Source organism: Bufo bufo, chromosome 5 (assembly GCF_905171765.1).
Source record: "Bufo bufo chromosome 5, aBufBuf1.1, whole genome shotgun sequence".
NCBI classification, from domain to species: Eukaryota; Metazoa; Chordata; class Amphibia; order Anura; family Bufonidae; genus Bufo; species Bufo bufo.
Genome location: NC_053393.1, coordinates 140,789,758 through 140,811,826, shown reverse-complemented (window position 1 = coordinate 140,811,826; position 22,069 = coordinate 140,789,758). Strand labels below are relative to the sequence as shown.

At 46.6% G+C, this 22,069-nt stretch overlaps 1 protein-coding gene across 1 annotated transcript in view; it reads right to left on the bottom strand.

The window, feature by feature from the left end:
* Window positions 1-22,069, bottom strand: part of PRKDC (protein kinase, DNA-activated, catalytic subunit) — a 448,398-nt gene that overhangs the window by 394,634 nt on the left and 31,695 nt on the right. The window contains 4 exon segments of the mRNA XM_040433446.1: window positions 4,661-4,691; window positions 5,157-5,212; window positions 14,513-14,612; window positions 15,387-15,499. Of these exon segments, the coding sequence (XP_040289380.1) occupies window positions 4,661-4,691; window positions 5,157-5,212; window positions 14,513-14,612; window positions 15,387-15,499 (300 nt within the window).

The window sequence follows — 22,069 nt, the reverse complement described above, 5'->3', positions numbered from 1 at the left end:
TCGCAAAGGAACTTGGAAGCCTGAGACATCTGGACTATCAAATCTAGTGTGTCAGCAGACGCATCTTGTTCCGTCAGGTCTTGGTGGTGGCGATGCAACCACACCGAAAGGGCTCTGGCCACCCATGCAGAGGCAAAAGCAGGCAGCAGGGACGTGCCCGCCAGTGAGAAAATGGACTTGGAAAGAGAGTTCAGGCGCCTGTCCACAGCGTCCTGTAAGGAGAAGCCGTCTAAGACAGGGAGGGCCGTGTTCTTGGCTAATCTGGCCACTGGGGGATCCACCTTGGGGGGAGAAGACCACCTCTCCACACTGTCAGCCGGAAAAGAATAAAGCATAGCCATGCGTTTGGTGGCAGAGAACTTTTGATTAGGATGGTCCCAGGCCCTGGATATGACCGCGGAAAATTCCTCATGGACAGGAAACACGGCAGCCTCCGGCTTCTTGGGCGGGAAAAGGGAGAACTCCCTACCAGTGGAAGGAGGAGAATTCCCTTGGAGGTTTAAGGTGTCACGGACAGCCGCCACTAAGTCAGCCACCATGGTGGAGAGCTTAGGCGAGGGGTCCCGTTCCATGACCTCGTCCGAGCCGGACAATTCCCCTTCAGACTTGCGCTCCCTGGGAGGGGGGGGGGGGGGGGGGGGGGGGGGGAGAGTCGTCCGAACACGCCTCAAGACGAGGGGGGAAGACGGAGTCATCCGAGGAGGGATGCTGCCGCTCACGCTGCCTCTTAGTAGTCAGGCGTCCTCTGCGGGAACCACTGAGGGGAGATGGAGTGGTTGGCGCTACAGGATTGGAAACTGCCATACGTTCCATAAAGGACATGGCTGCCTTGGCGACTAAGGCCAAATCGGCGGCTGCGCTGGACATGGCAGATGCCCAAGCGGGAACCGCAGGCTCCGTAGGGAGAGGAGGGGAGTCGGACTGGGCAAGGGAAGGAGGAGAGGGATGATCCCGTTCAGGGGCAGGGCAGGAGGCACAGATACCAGAAGCAGACATTGGCAGAAGATCCCATTGGGATCTGAGAAGAGGTCTTGGCAGCTTTAAGGGAGGCCCCAGGCTTAGGCATGATGGCAACCACAACCTGAGCAACAAGAAAAAAGGGTTAAAAAAATCCTACCACCCAGCAACACACAGACATCCACCGGATGGAGCAGAGAGCAGCAGGAGCTTCTCAGGAAGCGGAGGAAGGCGCCAGAGCGAAGCGCTGAGGCTCCGCCCCCAGGTCGCGTCATAGTAGCGCGCGCGCTTTATGCAAAAATGGCGTCCGGTGGAGAAAAGTGGCGCGGCGGGGGTTAAATGTAGGCCGGAGGAAGACCTCCAGTGTCAGAGGCCCTCAGAATAAGCGGGGAGCCCACCGCAGGTCGGAGCTGCCAAGAGAAGACTCCGCTGCTAATCAGGGCAGGAGTTTCAGGCACCGGCGGTAGCAGGGAAAATGCAGAGACCCGTGCGTCCTGAACATGGCAGAGAATCTGGTATAGGAAATTGTAAGGCAGCTCTCACCTGCAGTGGTGTAATCACCTGAGGTGCACGGATGCCGCCCCTGGGTGCGGAATTATCCAATAAGAAAGAGAAAAATCCGGCTCTCTACAGGTGAAGTAAATTGTCTTTATTCCATCAAAGTAAAATCCGTACAGGTGTACATGAAACAGTCAACGCGTTTCAGACCTCTGAGAAATATGGGTCCTTCCTCATGACAAACATCATGGGGAATCGATGGAATAAAGACAATTTACTTCACCTGTAGAGAGCCGGATTTTTCTCTTTCTTATTAGAATCTGGTATATTGCCTCCAGGTGGCCCCTTAGAACAAAAAACACCCATCTCCCAGCTCACTCAGGCAGCCCATCCATTCCCCAGATATCAGGATGATCAGCCAGCGCCACCAGATCCCCAGAGGTGGGAGGAGGGGGTTGCAGCCATACTTATCTGCTCCTGCAGTCTTCTCCCTCTGTTCTGTACCAGCAGGGCTCACCTCTTCAGACGTCTGACTCACCGGAGTACAGTGCTCTGGATGGAGGGCAGCAGCAGGTGACCCAGGAACTGGTGGGATGCCGGAGCTAACAGGTCGAGCCCGGATCCGCTTGTCTTCTTTGCGGGAAAAAAGGAGGCAGCCAGGCAGCGTCCAACAGACGGCGGCAGGCACTCCACGGGGAACAGGAAGGCGCTATGCCGACCTGTGTCCCCATCTGGAAAAATAACAAACCGGAGTAGTATCACTAAAGTGTCATCCTCCTTCACCAGACACTAAGCAAAGACTGAGTTCCTCCTGGTGGAGCCTGAGGGTATGGCCCGAGGAGGAGGAGTTCTCTTTTATATTTGCATAGTGTCCCTCCTACTAATACCTCTAAGCTATACCCATGGTCTGTGTCCCCCAATGGAAAAAAGTACGAGAAATACTTGATTACTAAAATAATCGATAGCTGCAGCCCTATCTCAGTTGATCAGCCCAGTCCGCGGCTGCCCTACTGACCCACAAAGAGGCGAAGATCGGCGGCCTCAAAGGCAGATTTAGCATAAGACTCAATCTTCTTATCCTTCGGTACTTGAAAGGAGGCGGTTTCAGGGAGGAGAGGAGTGGTGTGCTAAGACAAACGCGAAACCGAAAGGGTCTACTTTCGGGGTGGTGGAGGACGACCAAGTCTTTACTGTCACCGCCGGGAAAGGATACAAAATATCTAATCACTTAAACTTAGAAAAACGTTTATCCGGGACCACCCATTCTTTCTGTATAGCACAGTAGAATTCCTGATGAAAGGAAAAGCATTTCTGGACACTATTGGGGCGTCGAAAGGAAAGTGCTCCTTTAGGAGTGGAGGATTCCGGCAACTGGGTGTGCAGGGTGTCATTCACTGCTGCGAGTCTAGAGGATTGATCTTCGTCTAGGGAGCCGTCAGAGTCAATCTCCTCCTCATCAGAAACATTGTCCTTCCTATTCGAAACAGCAGCCTAAGAGCGGCTGTGAAGTGGAGAACTGGGGAGAGGCAGATATCCGAGATGATACTAGGGACCTGGTCCTTTTAGGTGATCAGCCCCGTGCACGGTTGTAGCGTCCCTTGAGGAGGGGGGGGCTTGGGGGTACTACTGAGAGTATTGTGGAGCCAAGCGACCTAACATGTCAACTATGGATAGGGACGCCTTAGATAGGTCAGATACCGCTGAAGATAGGGAGTGTGCCCTTTCTGGTTCTGGACCCTGAGGGGAAGGGGGGGGGGGGGTTGGCATGACTAGCGGGAGGTCGGTGGCCTAGGGGCCGAACAGATGCTGCATAGCAGATCGGATTCACCACACTGAAATTTGGTATTAGATCGGGGGCACGCAAATTGTGTAGCAATGGTGGGCCCCTGTCTAGGATTGGACATAACAAAACTAGAGGGAAAGGAGCGTGGTCCCTGGAGGACAACAGGCCTAGAGTAAATGGTCTTGACCTAACAAAATGAGACAAGATCCTGCAGGAAGGATATAGATGGTGCAGATGTGCCACCAGGGGCAAAGCCTACGCGTTTGCAGAGCCGAGGGTCTGGGACTTTAGAACCGCTGCCGGCTGGCCAGAAGTGAGGGCGTCGCAACGAAGTGTAGAAGCACACAAGTCCCAGTCTGCAAGTAGTGCTGCAGCTAGTGCTGGCGAGATACACAACGGTTTGCTGGGGGCAGTAGTACCCTAGCAGTAACATGCATGGATGGACCGGCAGGGAGTGCTTATTATACTCACCTAACTCCCGTTCCCAGAAGAGTAGTGGCTTGTCCGGCCTCTATTTCAGTAGGCTCCTTCAGCCTCCAGGTCTCTCCCTTTGGTGGTGGACCCCCCCTATGGCTGGCAGGGACCTGCAGAGTACATGTCTGCCTCCTACGGAGACTAAGCTAAGGCTGATGAGCTCAGTGCCCACATGAAGGGTATTGCTGGTGGAAGGAGTAAACACTTTTGGCTTAGTGTCCGCCTCCAAGCGGCAGCAGCTATACCCAAGGTCTTTGCTGTGTCCCCCACGGACGAGAAATTAAAAAGTTGTGACTTTCCGAATATGGCAATGCAAAGAAAAAAAAATAAGTTTTCTCAAAAGGTTTTCATTTTTTTAAAGTAATAAAACATAAAATCAATATAAATTTGGTATTGCCATATTCGTACTGACCCACAGAATAAGGTTGCTATGTCACTTTTAGCACACATTGAATGGCATAAAACAAAGGCCAAAAAACCTCGGACCAATTGCCATTTTTTTCCAATTTCACAGCACAAATTTTTTTTTTCCCATTTTCCAATACAAGCTATGGTAATATAAACAGTATCATTAAAAAATACAACTTGTCCCACAAACAGAAAATAAAAAAAAATATGGCTCTTGGAAGGGTGAAAAGGAAAAACAAATGAAAAAATACAACTAGGTTGTGTCCTAAAAGAGTTAATAATAGCACTTTGCAGTGTTTCACTACTACTATAATTGCCATATGGATGCAGAACAATGTGCTAACTTGTTAGGTTAAAGCCATCTCCATTCTCTGTATTAGCCTTTCTGTCACAAATTTGTGTATTTATATTTTGATTTAATGCAGTTTTCACCATTCACAAAGAGGAATGTAAAAATAAAAAAAATAAAAAATAAAAAATCCAGGTTAAATAATGCAAGCAATGTGCATAAGTTACAATCAAGGGAAAAACCAAACTTACCTAAAGGCACAGCATATCTTTTTAGGTCGATCTACAGAAAATAAATTGTAGAAATAATAAAAAAGAACGGTTATTATTATGATTTTGCTTAGTCTGGTTTCATACAGGCAGCAGAGTAATCTGGAAGGCTATTCTGGCAGAGAAAGAGCCTGCTGGAGTTCTACGGACCCGGCCTAGCTGGATACTGCTGTTCACCGCTGGAGCTCTTTGACTATAATGGGAACCGGCGGGGATCCAGCCGGACAAAAACTGCTGCGCACAACAATATGTGTATGGTCAAATCTTGAAATGAATGCCAGGGAGCGTCCAGATTCCTGCCGGATCCCATTATATAGTCTATGGGTCAGGAAGACGGGGCACTAGCCGGCTATGCTGGATCTGGAGAACTTTAGCAGGCTACTGTATTCTCTGCTGAAACAGCCTGTGGGTTTTTCTGTGCCTGTGTGAAAGAAGTTTACTAGGATAATGATTATATAAAAGGTTTTTATTACTGTACCTGAGGATTTATTGCCTTCAATGTGTATTCAAAAATTTCTTTAGAAGTGCTAGCATCTGGGAAGAAAAATATAATCTGAAGTTACTGCATAAATTATAGAATACAACTTTTGTTGAAATAGCTTTACTAGATGTTTCTGTGGGACAGGTTGTAGAAACTTTAGGTATCATTTGGGGATGCATACAAACAAAGGCATATTTCTGGTGCAGATTGTGCACCGCAATCTGCATCTTTTCCCCGCTCACGCCGGGTCTAAAAAAGTGGGCATGGTGTGGGAAGGGGACTGGCTGGCAGGCCCGTCTCATTCATCATTTTCTACTTCTTTTTCAGGTATAGAAAATGGTCTAAATTTAAGCCAGCAAGGAAGCTGTCTTACATTTAGAACTGGATGCACCAAAATTATGCTGTGGTCGGCATTCAGAACCTCTTCATAACATTGGCGGATCCAACACCGGTCTTATAAAATAATTTAAATATAATGATTGTCATTTATTAACGGTGAAAATATTACAAATGCAATTAAAGGGGTTGTCCAGCAGTTAATATTGATGACCTATCGTCAGGATAGGTCAACAATATTGGATTGGTGGGGGTCTGACATCTAGGACCCCTGCAGATCAGCTATTTGAAAAGGAGGCGGCACTCCATGCGAGCGCTGCTTCCTCGTCATTACACTATGTCTCGTCTCCAGTGGAGCAGCGGCCCCATTCACTATAATGGGGGAGGGCCAGTCGCAGCACGGCAAACATGCCGAGAGGTGGCCGGAATAAAACTACGACATGAAGGCTGTCGCTAATGTGAAAGTAGCCTTACACGGCACTTCTGAGATGAAGTCAAGTGTAATAAAGAGGAAGTGGCACTCAGATGAAGTGCCGTCTCCTCTTCAAACTGCTGATCAGCAGGGGTGCTGGTTGTTGGACCCCCGCCGATCAGCTGACAATAGGTTGTCAATATTAACGACTGAACAACCCCTTTAAAGAATTACTCTTATTGCATTTTTTAAAGCGGTTTTCCGGGCTTTTAGTATTCATGACCTATCATCCAAATAGGTCATCAATATCAGATTGGAGGGGGTCCAACACCCGGTACCCCCGTTGATCAGCTGTATGAGTAGACGGCGTATGCACGTGTCGTCTCCCTTCTCCTCATAGACAGCTGCGGTGAGCAGGAAGAGAGAAGTCATCAATATTAAAAGCCCAGAGAACCCTTTTAGGTTCACTATTCACTAAAAATACCATATTAGCTGCATAGTATAAGTTGTTAAAATTACAGGGAAACAACATATATGATTTATTATTTGTTGGATTATTTGGTTACTAAAAAATGTTATTAAAAATGTGTTTAATTTTATTTACATTATGACTAATTTTATTTAAAATTTCTCGCTCGTATCATTGGGGGACACAGGACCGTGGGTATAGCTGCTTGCTGCCAGTAGGAGGCGACACTAGGCTGAAAAGTGATAAGCTCTCTCCAGGCTGGAGGGGGTATAGCCAGCAGGGGAGGAGTTATCAGTTTTTAGCTTAGTGTCGTGGGAGGCAGACCATCCTTTTCTTATTTTGTCTTTCCTGTTTTTTTTTTTTTTCCCTTTTAGGTAGGGGAAACAGGGGCGCCTTCCCCTCTGTCTACCCCGGGATTTTTGGTTCTGCTTACACACCTGTAGGTCGTTTAGTGGCGTTTCAGTGAGGAACAGGCCCTCCCTCTGGGACGTCGTCTTCTCCTTTTTTATTTCTGAGAAGGCGGCATTCCAGGTGGCGAGATCATCCACCCGGAATTTTTCGGAGTTAATAGCGCCTTCTTGTACGGGCATTTTTCTTTTATCATGAACATAAGGCAGTGCTCCTTTGCAGAAGGTAGTCGCCCTTCCACGTCATCACAGACAGGAGTTTTCTCTTAAAGAGAGCGAGCTCTCCATCAGCCATGTGATCTGGACTCTGAGGTTGGCTTGTACATGACTAGCGCCTACCGGCGTATGGACTTTTACCTGGTCTCTCCTGGAGGTCCTTGTCAAAGCTTGACGGCCTCCAAAGGGATGTTTTCCAGGAATATCTGTTTGACAGTTGCTCGGGCATCCCGCTCCTGGGGTGAGGCACCACCCAGCGGAGTTATGGCCAGACCAGCGGTCGGCGCTTTTCGGGTTCATGTCCTCCATGCATCAGCTTTCCAGTTGTAGAAGGCAGTGTCTTGGTTTTCCGGGCACACGTTCACCAAGTTTTACCGGGAACCTTCATAGGCATCGGAGGATGCCGATCCGGGCAGCAGGTCTTGTAGGCGGCTGTGGATTACGCATCCTCGAGTGTGTTTTCTCCATGGGAGTGTGATTTGTTTTTCCCTCCCCGTGGACTGCATTAGGACGTACCACAGTCCGGTGTCCCCCAATGATACGAGCGAGAAAACGAGATTTTTGTAAACTCACCTGTAAAATCTCTTTTTCGCTTGGTTCATTGGGGGACAAAGCTCCCACCCAGCGATTTCTGTTTGCCGCAAATGATGGCGGGTGGTGGGCCAGTATGGTCCTCAGTTTTGGTTCGGTCCGACTGGCATTGGTCAGTTATTGGTTGTTTACAGTATGGGTTTTCTCCTAATCCTATTGCTTGGGCACAAACTGATATGCTCTCTCCAGGCTGGGGAGGAGTCATCACTTTTCAGCCTAGTGTCGCCTCCTAGTGGCAGCAAGCAGCTATACCCACGGTCCTGTGTCCCCCAATGAACTAAGCGAGAAAATTTGATTTTTGTACTTACCGTAAAATCAGTTTCTCGTTAAATACATTGGGGGACACAGCACCATGGGTAAATGCCCAACTACCACTGGGAGGCACTAGATAAAAAAAAATAAGTTGGCTCCGCCCAGGTGGGCTATACCCTCTCCACAGCACTAGGCTAGTCAGTTTGTACCAAATACAGTAGGAGAGAGAAACAAAAGCGAAGAACTAACATATCCTGGACCGGGAAACAGCAGCCCGGTGACAGGGAGAGTAAGTAAAAACAGAGGGTGGGATCTGTGTCCCCCAATGCATTGAACGAGAAACGGATTTCACGGTAAGTACAAAAATCCAATTTTCTCGTTAATGGCATTGGGGGACACAGCACCATGGGACGTCCTAAAGCAGTCCTCGAGGGTGGGATTGAAACCTCATGCAATAAGAAGAAGGATGCGCAGGTGCAGAAGAACCATGTGACCCAACCGGACCAGGAGAGACCCTAGCATGAAATGGTTCCAAAGAAAAAGGGAGACCGTGAAGATCCCAAGGACAGGTGCCTGGGAAACAAGGCCTGCAAGAAGGAACAAGGGAACACCCAGCTCCACCCAAGGTGGGAAAAAAAATAAAGCGCTAGAGGATAAGGGACAGGGCCAGATGTCCCGTGCGAGAGGTTGACAAGGGTTCCCTGAGGAAACAGGAGAGTAGCATAGCAACGTCTGTTGGTAACGACCTAGCACTCTGCATATGGAATGGCGTAAGTTGGAAACAACCTAGCGCTTTGCATATATAAGGAATCTCTAGGAGGAGAATCCCTAAGAGGACAGACCCAACAAGACAAAATAGACTATAAGGGTGCCTGGCAGGAGATAAAATGCCTGGAAAAAAGACGAAAGCAGTCCTCAACCAAAGACTAAAACTTTAAGTTGTCTCAGACCAAAACACGGCCTGTCCGTGGCCAACCACATGTAAGGGCCAGGGTAGAGAGGAAACAAAGAAGCACTGGAGGCTTAACGCTTGAGAGAAAAGTGACCATACGATGTAAACTGCAAACTATAGCACTAAACAACTAGGTACCAGGTACTTGAGCTGGGGGGATGGAAAGAGGTTAGAATCTCAAGAAGGCAACAACCTTTGAGGACCCAGGAGGGAAAAAGGAGCAAACCGGGCCCAAAGAAGCAGCTGTCATACAGAGCCTGTGTGGTCAAAAGGCCATGGGTAACTTCCCCAGAACCCCAGAAGGGAGCTGCCAGCTAGATGGTCTAAGAAAGAGTAGGGTCAGGGACCCCAAGCAGGATTACCCGGACATGGCAGTGCTGGTACAGCATTTGGCAGTGGTACAAGTACCCCACCTGTTAAGGGGGAGGCGTACGTACCTGGGACACCACGTAGGTGTGCCGGCATGCTAACCACGTGGCAGGTTGCTTACCTTGTGCAGCCAGGGGAGCGCCATGCGAAAGTCCACTAGAGGGAATACCAACCCTGGAGAGAAGCGGTTCCTCAGCGGACATTTGTCTTTAACCACCCAGAGGGAATCTGTCTGGTGGAAGACCGCCTGATGCTCTGTTGCTGAGAGAAAATCGGAGCAGAGGTGTCCCCCGGGGCAGCGGATGGAATGGCAGGGAAGGGTTGTCACCAGCCTCAGACTTGTCCTGGGAGTGACCTGAGGATGCCGAGGAGGAGCGGGACATGGCTGAGACAACCAGAGGTCGTCTGCGGGACCTAGCAGAGAGTGGCCCATCCGCGGAAGGGTCCCTGGGAGGGCAGAGGTGGCCGCAATATTTGGTCAGGCAGTCGGTGCAGCGACTCTGCCATAGACTGGGAGAGTCTGACAGGATTCCCTATGACTTGGGACAGGGAAGAGGTCCAGTCAGGAGAGACCGACAGAGAAGTAGGTCAGATCGCCAAGAGAGGGCCTGGGAGCGACCGTGCGCAAACAGGGACAGGCTGACCACGTGGCAGCCCTTTATCGCCCCGGGCGCACCCAAATACATGCGACCCCCGAGGGAGGCTGGGAATGGGAGTCCTCAGAAGAGGACATGAGGCCTGAGAGGGAGCCTGAAAAAGAAAGAAGCCAACAAAAGCTGTCTACTGGATCCCAGGGACAGAGTTCACAAAGATGTGCTGCAGCAGCTGCAGTATATCAGAGGACTCCCCCCTGCTGGCAAGATGGATGCTATTTAAACTAGAAAACAGCACCCACAGGGTTAAAGCCCGTGCTTGGCTGGCACAGGAGGAGGGAACTCCTCCATAAGCTGAGAGAGCGGGGAGGGGCCAGCAAAAGCCCTGGAAAAGAGGGAAGGGGGCGGGAGAGAACGCGGCCTAGGCGTGGAGGAAGTCGGGGCATCTATTAATGAGGTGGCCGAAAAAGGTGCGCCGTCGGCGGACGGAACCACGGGAGATCGGGGGCCCTCCAGAATGAAGAAACCGGTAAGGGGGGCTCCTGAGGAGGTGCGACGCTTTGGGGAGCAAAAAACTTCGAAAAAGGAGCACCAGGAGCCCGGGAACATGGCTGGAGAAATTGCGGCCTAGTCCCGGCAGAAGCCGGGGACTAAAGTAGATGGAAGGCCAGGAGAGTGGACGGAGGAGGCTGCAAAGGAAGCTGAGAGGCCAGGGAGAAAAACCGTGGGCCTAGAAAAACCTCATCGTCTGGGGGAGAAGGGGGAGTAGCACCCCAGACCCCCGACAAGTGGATGCCATCCCCGGCTACAACAGGGGACCTAACCTGGGACCCCCACTAACTCTGGGACAGGGACGCAGGAGGAATACTCACCGTCCGATGTCTTCGGGCGCCGCAGGGTCACCCCATCGGCAGACTCAACACGGGGACTGTAAGAATGCCGGCATGCCACTGCGGATGCAGTCAATGGGGACTGGGTGACCGGGACACGTGCCCGCAGGGGGTGCAGCTAAGGTGGCAGCCCACGATGGAGCACCCGCCTGCAGCATGTGAAAACCTGCAGAAAGAAAAAAAGTGAAAAAAATAAAATAGCAGCAAGACCTGCAGGAAAAAAGCAGGTCAGGTCTGCCTCCTACGGCACTAGATTAAAAACTGAATAGCCTAGTGCTGTGGAGAGGGTATAGCCTACCTGGGTGGAGCCAACCTTTTTTATATATATATATATATATATATATATATATATATATATATATATATATATATATATATATATATCTAGTGCCTCCTAGTGGTAGCTGGGCATATACCCATGGTGCTGTGTCCCCTAATGCCATTACCGAGAAAAAGATTTTACAGGTGAGTTCCCAAAATTAAATTTTTTACTGCACTAGGAGACTAACAAAAAAAAAAATTAATTTAAAGAGGACCTTTCACTAGTTTAAAAACTAAAAACTAACTATATCAGTGGGCAGAGCGGCGCCCAGGGGTCCCCCTGCACTTACTAGTATGTCCCAGGCTATGAGCTGTGCGCTACGATTGGCCAGCGCTGCAGCAAGGGACAACCCTAATACAAAAACTCCGCCCAGTACAACAGAGCGAGCGCAAACACCGGAGCCTATACCGGGCGAACGGAGCGGCGCCCAGACATACTAGTAAGTGCAGGGGATCCCCTGGGCGCCGCTCTGCCCACTGATATAGTTAGTTTTTAAACTAGTGAAAGGTCCTCTTAAAGAATGGTTTTAGAATTAGTTGTATATTATAACTAATTACTGCTGGAAAAACCTGGAGGCCTTACTAAGTTCCTGTACGGTCAGCCACATGGCTTGCAATACTGTTTGTCAAAAAAGGGAGCAATAATAAGTACTGATTGTGCCATGTAAGGAGTTAATCAGTAGGGATCAGAGGTTTCTCTAAACCAGTCTGATAGATTTGCTGTGCTTGATTGTATTTTTCATATAGGCAGAGCAAAATATGAGTGCAAAAATGTCCCCAAACGTGTTTGAGGAAGTTTGGGGACTTACTATACCTCGATATTATGGTGGAATCATTTTGAACTATACACAGTATAGTAGCGAATAAAAATAAAATCGGAGCACTCCATTACTATTGTTCATTTAATCAGATACTTTATTGCATTATTGGATTTGCCTTTTTCCCGGATTAACTGCATCCTGGTCACATGTGAAGGATACGTGGTTAGACAGTGCAAACAACCGCACTTCTAAGCCTACGCGAAGCGCGCCACCAGACTCCACGTGGGACCCGGAGGCCTCGTCCAGGTAAGGCTGCAATCGACTAAATCTGAAGAGCTTCGTAGGGGAAAACTCCGAGAGGTAAGCGATTTGAAGTGCCGGAGAAGACGCGGGATGCCGCGATAAGGTACAGCTACCCACAAATATCTACCCCGCACGTAAGTCTCTCTGACAGACTACCTCTGATGGGACACGAATTGAACAGGAGGGTCTCTGTGTTTTTACTGTATAACTTGATATCAGCAGTATAATAAGACTTGTACCTATCAGGTGTTATCAGCGAGGAGGGAGGAGGGGCTGGGGGCCGGCATCTAGTTTTGTGATGGCATGGGGGCCCGATGCAGTCACTGTATTCTATTGCACCAGGCCCTGCTCACTGTACTAGTCGTATCTACGGTAACTGCAGGCAATGTTTAACTATAGAATATGTTCAATCCAGCAGCCTGTACTTACATCCGTAGCAGGCAGGAGGCTGGGCGGGCACTAGCAGCGTAACTTCCTACGTCACATGCCTGCTCTGCCCACTTTATGAATGAAGCAGGCGGCGCGGGCACGTAACTTAGTTAGTTACGCTGCCAGTGCCCACCCGCCCAGCTTCCTGCCTGCTATGGTCGTAAGTACAGGCTGCTGGATTGAACATTGCCTGCCGTTACAGTAGATACAATTAGTACAGTGAGCGGGGCCCGGTGCAATAAAATACAGTGACTGCACTGGGCCCCGCTGCCATTACAAAACTAGTGTAGATGCCAGCCCCCACCCCCTGTATTGGGGGTCATTCACAATGGCTGACACTATTATGGAGGGGGGGGGGGAATCTGTGGATGACAAATAGCATAAGATGCTATTTATCTGTCATCCACAGATGCCCCCATAGCAGTGTCATGCCATCCACAGATGCCCCCATAGCAGTGTCATGCCATCCACAGATGCCCCCATAGCAGTGTCATGCCATCCACAGATGCCCCCATAGCAGTGTCATGCCATCCACAGATGCCCCCATAGCAGTGCCATGCCATCCACAGATGCCCCCATAGCAGTGCCATGCCATCCACAGATGCCCCCAAAGCAGTGCCATGCCATCCACAGATGCCCCCATAACAGTGCCATCCACAGACCCCCATAACAGTGTCATCCACAGGCTACCATTAGTTCAAAGCCCACCAAAAAAAAAAGTTTTCTTATTTTCCTCCTCAAAAACCTAGGTGCGTCTTATGGGCTGGTGCGTCTTATAGAGCGAAAAATACAGTACTTTATAACATTGAAAGGATTATGGACTTATTTTAACACCATCATCTTTCTGCAGACTATTCAATAACTTTTTAAGATTTTTACATTTATTTATCTACGAATATTTGGGACTATTGCTTATTGCCTCTTATCACTATCTCTTTTATTGCATTAACTATTTACCAACATTTGTGACTATTCAGATTTGTATTACCTGCTTTTACTTTGTAATTTATTGAAATACATCTAACTTTTGATAAACCCAAGATATATCTGTTTTCATTGTTACTATTAATATGTGACTCTAAATTAAGAGAGTGCCTGCTACCACAGTTTCTCTACAATGTAAATATATATAACTGACATGAAATGCAATCATCTGGTAATCTTAAACACAGTGATTTGGTAGTACATATACTTATTTAATTCTAATTAAAGAGCAAAAGCTTCCGGTCATCATCTCACTGTAATGAGATGACTTGGCCATCACCATAATATCATGGTGATACTCTACACTGCTTAAAGGGGTTATACCATCTCAGACAATGGGGGCATATCGCTAGGATATGCCCCCATTGTCTGATAGGTGCGGGTCCCACCTCTGGGACACGCACCTACAAGGAGAACGGAGTGGAGAAAGTGGAGGAGGGCGCACTGTGCATGCGCAGCCGCCCTCCATTCATTTCTATGGCGCCGCCGAAAATAGCAGAGCGCTTGAGGGGAGCTGCGCCTGGTGGTGGACGGACACCGGCAAACCCAGGGTCCTCTAGCCACAACTCTCCCCGGCTCCGTTCTCCTTGTAGGTGTGGGTCCCAGAGGTGGGACCCGCACCTATCAGACAATGGGGGCATATCCTAGCGATATGCCCCCATTGTCTAAGATAGGTTCCCTTTAAAGGGGTTATCCCGTCACCGGGATTTTGAGTATAGAGCTGAGGTCATGGGTTGCTAGATGGCCGCTAGCACATCCGCAATACCCAGTTCCCATAGCTCCGTGTGCTTTTATTGTGTAAAAAAACGATTTGATCCATATGCAAATTAACCTGAGATGAGTCTTGTCCCTGACTCACCTAACGTACAGGACTCATCTCAGGTTAATTTGCATATGTATCAAATCTGTGTTTTTACACAATAAAAGCACACAGAGCTATGGGGACTGGGTATTGCAGATGTGCTAGCGGCCATCTAGGAACCCATATCCTCAGCTCTATACACAAAATCCTGGTGACAGGTTCCCTTTAATAATACACACATGACACTCATAAAATAGTAACTCTACCTTCTTCCACAGATTTTGTAAAGTTAATCAAGAGTGCTGATAATCCTCTCAAACATCCAGCTACCACGGCAAACTTAGGCTGCCTTGTGGATGAAGTCATCTAAAAGGAGGAAGTAAAAAATTGGAAAATAAAATACTTCATATATTACAGAAGATATACAAGATGAAAGTCATTTGAGAACAAGATCAAACTGTAAATATTTGAAGCAGTACAAATACAGAGCTTTGTAGAAGTCAGTCATACAGAGTAATTCTGCAAGAGGACAACTAGTATTCAAGCCTATGATTTAAAAGGGAACCTGTCACATTGAACATGGTGTCTGAGCTGGAGGCAGCATGTTATAGAGCAGGAGGAGCGGTGCAGATTGATGTATAGTTTTGTGAGAAAAGATTCAATAAAACTTGTATTTTATACATTTACATTCCTGCTCCTTCTGGTCTTTGAAGTCAAGGAGGCTCCTATCAGTGATTGACAGATATCTATGTATACACAGTCATAGAGGGAAGGCTGTCAATTACTGATAGGACCACTACAAAGGTCCCCATAACCTGTAAAGGGGTTCTTTATATTTTTATTACTATCCTTTGCATAGGTCATCTGTATCCGATCGGCAGTAGTGAATGGGGCATATAGTTGTGACCTCCATGGCCTAAGGAAAGCGGCAATAAGGCCGTGGAGCTACTGCAAGAACCGCAGCCTTCTCAAACAGCTGATCGACAGGGGTCCTGTGTGTCAGACCCCGGCTGATCAGATGCTAATGACCTATTCAAAGTATAGATCATCAGTAAGAAAAGGGCAAAGAACCCCTTTAAATATGTATTCTTAAAAAGTGAACCAATTCTAGAGTTAACAAATGTTAGAATAGGCCAGTACCTGTCCTTTTAATTCTCCCAGATAGGCTCGAAAGAGTTTCTCAGAATTGTTCAGCATATCACTAGGTTGCACTTCACCCAAAATTCCCAGAAGCTCATAAATCTTTTCCAAAACTATAGAAGACATAAATAAAATTTTAGCAGACTCAATAGGACATTGACAGATGGCTAAGGCTACTTTCACACTGGCGTTTCTGGTTCCGCTTGTGAGATCCGTTTGAGGGCTCTCACAACCGGTCCCGATCCGTTCATCCCCAATGCATTCTGAATGGATAAGGATCCGCTCAGAATGCATCATTTTGGCTCCGTTCCGCCTCCATTCAGCTCTGGAGGCGGACACCAAAACGCTGCTTGCAGCGGTTTGGTGTCTGCCTGGCGATGCGGACCCAAACGGATCCGTCTGAACTAACAATAGAAGTCAATGGAGACGGATCTGTCTGTGATGGCTCCGTCTGAAGCGGATCCGTTTACTTTTAATTTTACTAGTTGAGCATGCTCAGAATGAATTAACCCCCCCTTGCATTTCTCCACCCCCTGCAAACCCAGAGGCCATCTTGGATCCCCAAGTTCAACAACAGGTATGGACATGAAACTTCTGTCTCTCTCTGTTTCTCTATTTTTCTTTCTTTCTTTACATTTTCATAGAATCTTTCTATCTATCATGGGGGCATATAATTGCACTTGCATGGGCATGTTTTAGCAGACGTCAGCGAAGTGGTGTGGCTGCAATAGCATGTCGGCTGGTTTTGTTCATTGAGCATGGGTCTGAAAGATGTCAGTGGTCATATTCAAGAGCAGTGTTGCAGATGATAGGCTTGGTTTTTTGTGTGCGTGTGTTTTTTTCTGAAATTTTGCAGCGGTCATGTAATAGGTGTCAGAATGTCAAATGGTGAGGGGGATGTTGTTTAGTCAGATGGTTCAGCGGTATTGATGATGCAAATTCTGTGCGTGAAGTTATACGCACGTTGGTTTGGTCATTCTATAGGGGCACTATTAATGAACGTGTCTTGTGGAGCAAATATCGCAGTGCTAGTGGGCCTACAGCTGTTGACGAGCGCAGGAGTGTGATTAATTTTTCAATTATTGGAACGGTTGATGATTATTGCAAGTTTATGGAGTGTGGGGTCGGCTAGAGATATCTAGGATTTATGGTTGATGGAAAATGTGGGTGTGACCAAAGTACTTTGCCTAGGGCATTAAATAGGTTGCAGATTATTGCACGTGTGTGGTGTGTCAAATCTCGCACAGAATGGTTGCAGATTGTACAGGTGGATGTAGATGGCAATGCAGGCAATGGTGGTGGGCAGACGTCACAGATTTTAAATACCAAACATTTCATGTATGTATTATTGAATTTTTTTTTTTTTTTTTTTTAGCAACTACAATAAATTTTCACGCAAATTGCTGCATATTGCAAACACAAAAAAAAAAGTTTGTAAAAAAATTTGGGATATATATGTCAGTTATTTCACATTAATAAAATTTGCAATATATCTCTTCAGATGTCTGAATCGCAAAAAAGGGCAAGACCTCGTCCGCCAAGAAGGCGCCGCAGAATTGAAGAAAGGGTAAGTACATGCTAGTGTACTAGCGTGACAGCATGCTATATCAATGTTTCTTTATAATGTAATCTATATAGTATAATGTCAACTTTGCATCATCCGCCACTGTCTCACTGTATACCCACATACGGTATAATGTCACCATGTGGGCCCCATACCATATAATGTCACCTTGTGGGCCCCATACAGTATAATGTCACCTTCTGGGCCCCATACCGTATAATGTCTCAATATGGCCCCCAGACAGTATAATGTCACCTTGTAGCCAAACTCACCATACAATATTATCATCTTTTTGACCCTAGTCTTTTAAAACTTCAAAATTTACATTTTTAACTATATATATATCCTTATCGTGATAAATTTTCTAATATTGTTATCATCGATATTGGACAACTATACATAGTATACTCAGCAATTTGTATTTTCAAAGAACGTTCATTCTTTTCAAATATTCTTTTTTTTTTTTTTTAATAGTCTTAATCATCGACCAGCTCGGCAGTTACCCCGAGGCCCTCACCAGCGAGGACCCCTTCTTCAGGGGATTCACAGTCTTCAAGGGGAGGTGGAGATGTTATCAACCAGGACCGGCATCAAGTAAGAATATTTCAATTTATCTATATAAATTCAAAAATTTCATTTTTTAAACCAATATTTTTTTATGTTAAAGTGATTCTGTCACCTCCCCTAACCCAAAATCGGATTTTAAAGCAGTCATGCAGCACAGCTTACCTTGAATCAGCTGTGCTCTTCTATCTTGTAATCCGTCCAGTAGTTTATGAGAAAAACGACTTATGATTATGCTAATTAGCCCTGAAGGTGCCCAGAGGGGCGTTTTGTTCCCCTTAGTGTGCCCAGTAACGCCCCTCTTACAGTGCCCAAAACGCCTTCCTTCCGACTGCCTAACCGCCCACAGCCTCTCATCCCTCTCATCCCTCTCCTCCCCCTCCCTCACGGCCGAACGAACTCTCGCGCAGGCGCAGTACCCACTGAGGGCTGCGCCAGTGCGATCTGCAGGAGACTGAGGGTAGGAGCTTCATCCTCGTCACTGGGCATGCGACGAGCCCAGTGACGTCCGATGCTCGCTCTTCCCTCAGTCTCCTGCAGATCGCACTGGCGCAGCCCTCAGTGGGTACTGCGCCTGCGCGAGAGTTCGTTCGGCCGTGAGGGAGGGGGAGGAGAGGGATGAGAGGCTGTGGGCGGTTAGGCAGTCGGAAGGCATTTTGGGCACTGTAAGAGGGGCGTTACTGGGCACACTAAGGGGAACAAAACGCCCCTCTGGGCACCTTCAGGGCTAATTAGCATAATCATAGTTTTTCTCATAAACTACTGGACGGATTACAAGATAGAAGAGCACAGCCGATTCAAGGTAAGCTGTGCTGCATGACTGCTTTAAAATCCGATTTTGGGTTAGGGGAAGTGACAGAATCCATTTAAAGGAAACTTCTACTCGATCCGCCAGACAAGATCCCCCAGTCCCCTCCAGAGTCCACGGGAGAGGCCGTGGCGGTTGGGGACGTGTAAGTATCAAAGACTTAGGTTTTAAAAAAAAAATTCCTTTGGTACATTATATAATTTATCTTTTTCTTTTTTTGGTTCAAGGGTTCCGTAGTCTCCACCAGGGAAGATAGGGAGTTTGTGATTCCTAGCAGTGAAAATGAACTCCTTATCCAGCTGGTGGAGGTGCGTCCCGCATTTTGGGACCACACCGTCATGTATAATGTTAAACCTAGTCAACATTTAAAAAAATTACAATAACCCTTTTTTTTAAAAAAATTTAAAACAGTGGACATTTTTTAAAACAGTGGACAAGGTTACCACTCGGTGGCGGTCAATCCGGGACCGCTTCAAGAGAATATAATATGGAAGTTCAGGCCCGAGTGGTTCAGGAGCCAGCAGAAGGAAGCCCTATGCTCACAATGCAGCCCTGGGGTTCCTTTGGCGCACGCTAGGACTTAGTAGGTAAATTATTATTATTTTTAGTTTATTATTTTAAAATGATTTTTCTTTATTGACCCTGTTTCCTCAAAGGTTTGTGTGAGACAAAGGATTCTCACACCTTTATCTCATTTAACATCATACAGTCAGAAGGGTCAATAGACCTTGACTTCTGTCTGTAATAGGATTTGTGAAACAAAGGATTCTATGACAACTTTATCTCACTTGGCCTATTATGGTCAAAAGTTACAATAGATCCAGACTTCTGTCTTGACAAGGTTGTGTGAGACAAATCAATCTCTGAATCAGTTATCTGATTTTTCCTGAAAAGGTCACAAGGGACAATAGATCAGGTGTGACCAACCTGTGGATCTCCAGCTGGTGAAAAAAAAAATATATTCCACAATGCCCTGCTGTATGATGGTAGCTTAAAGGAATGTATGGGCATGTGGTGAGATCTAGTTTTGCAGCAGCTGTAGAGCCACATGTTTGCCATCCTAGTATAGATCAAGAATTCCTTCTGTAAAAGGATTATTTAGAAAAATGAAGCAAGCTCTGACCTATAGTAACATAGAATGTATTTGCACAACACAAATTTTTTGACCCATCTAGTCTGCCCAAAAAACTGAATACTATGAATAGCCCCTGGCCCTATCTTATATGAAGGATGGCCTCAGGCCTATCCCAGGCATGCTTAAACTCCCTCAATGTATTTGCAGCTACCACTTCTGCAGGGAGGCTATTGCATGCATCCACTTCTCTCTAAAGTTCATGACGTTTTATTTAGATTATTGTCCCTCATTTTAAAATATGTCCTTTTATAGAAGTTTATGTAAAATTTTCTCTCCTCTTTTCATTGTTTATTCCATTAATGTATTTTAAAGTTTCTATCATATCCACTCTGTCTCGTCTTTTCTTCCAAGCTATACGTGTTGAGCTAGTTTAATCTTTTCTAGTAATTATTCCTGTATTAATGTACTAGTTTAGTAGCTCTTCTCTGAACTATCTCCTAAGTATAGGGACCTTTCTCTCATGCAGCCATCTACATTATGAAGTAGACTGTTAGATACTGTATTTTTTTACTAAAAGGCCTTATTTTTTTTCTCTCCGCAGAACTGCCAGCAGCACTTGGGAGCCTGAACCCTCTCTTGAAGCGGACCCCGAACTGGCCGCCACCACCAGCCCTCCTGTCCCTCATTCACCTGTTGGGGTCAATCCTGGTCCCCTACCTGGTCCCTTATATTAGCGTACGCTCTCTTCTTGGCAACAAAATGTGAGAGCTACGCTGAATAGCAGGAGATCCCGTAGGAGCAGTCGGGAGGACTATGGGGACCTTGTAGAGATAGTTTCCGATGCTCTAGGTTTTGCAGATGAGATGCGTCGAGCTTTGGAAGACTTGGCACGCCGAGTGGAGGGGGCGGAGTCGGCACGTCAACTCTCTGACAACGAGCATTACCTGCTAACCCATGTCTACCGAATGGACCAAATGACTCCCGAACAGGTGCATGAGTTCCGAAATTTGATGGAGAATGGGTCGTGGGAAATCATGCACCGCCCCCCACCCACTACCTACCCCCTATCCCACGCTTATCAACATGGGGAACCTCGACAACCTTCCCATTTCCAAGATCCTTCCCTTTCCCAACCCCCCGAGCATGGGTACAATCTTCCTTTTTCTTCTACTCCTTCTCCTCCTCACTATCACGCTCCTACTTCTTTCCCTACTCCTTCTTTGTTCCATGCTCGGGAACAATCAACTCCCGACCCTTCCACTCTCCACACCCCAAGAACTAATCCTGCATTTTTTCCTGCAGCCCGTCGTTTTCATTCCTCAACTGAAGACAGGGGGGCTACTACTGCCGGTCCACAAGTATCCACACCGCAACGCTCCACCTCCCCTTACCGTTATTCAATTATTATTTTTTTTGTTATTAGTAAATTTATTTTGCCCACACCTGTATTACTAAAAGTATAAAATAAATTGAGAGTACGATCAATAACAGGCTTTCTAAAATCTGTTTATTGATCATATTCTAGCTGATTGGCTCATGAAAAAGCTATAAGCATGTTCATCTGCCAATCTTGTTCTAATCCACATGAACCCTTGTGGGACTCACGGTACAAGTGAATCAGCATCATCCACCATAGAATTGAATACAGAGCAAAAATTATTTAATTTTGCTCTTTAGTAAAGATGATGCGGTCAAATAAATTATCGTCATTACCACAAGGGACAGGAAATGAACATAATGTTGTCAGTCTTTGACCGGGTTCAGAGCCGATTAGGGAACTGCACCCAGCCAAAGAACTCAACATTTTATGCTGGAATGCTCTACCTTGACATGTGTTTGTTCACGCAAAGAAAGGGATGACAAAAACACACTGCATGGCGGAGAATTTAGACAAACTGTGTGTTTAAATTCGACTAGGTATATTTGCCTATATTAAACAATATATAGAGCAAAAATATACCGAGACATTTGTGTTTTGAATTTTATTTACACACATTTTGCACTATAAAAAATTATTATAATACTGGTCTATGGTTTCCCAATGCGACATGCTGAGACGCAACAGTTGTTTAAAAATCCATTACAAATGGATTTTTTAACAAATGTTCCGTACCAGTTGCACACCGAACACCGTAGACTATCATTATAAAAAAAAGTTTAGCAAAATTGCTGTATGTTGTTCAGACATAGACAAAAAGACTGTGGACGCCTAGCTGTAGCCATGCCATGCCATAGCTATTTGAACGACTATAGTTGGGCTACAGCAGGCACAATAGTGCTGAAATGGCACCACAAAAACAAATGGACGTATGGTAGCACTATGGATGAAACAATATGTCTTTATCCATAATGACTAGACCTCTGTAGGTAAACTAAATAAAAGATTACACCAGGTGTGATAAATTAAATAATTTTTATTTTTACAAAAATTAAACATTAAAACCATTTACAATACATTATTTTGCCAAGTCACTCTACCTGCTTCAGAGACAAAGTAATCAGCAAAACCGTCCCTCATTCTAGCAATGGCGACGGTAGAGCGATATGACACATTTTGCATCCTAGTCAGTGTACAATCTACCTCTTGCGGGTCTAGACGCAGTGGTTCCTCCGATAAAAGATAATTATGTAGCACCACACAAGCCTTAACAACATCGTCAATCGTTTCTACT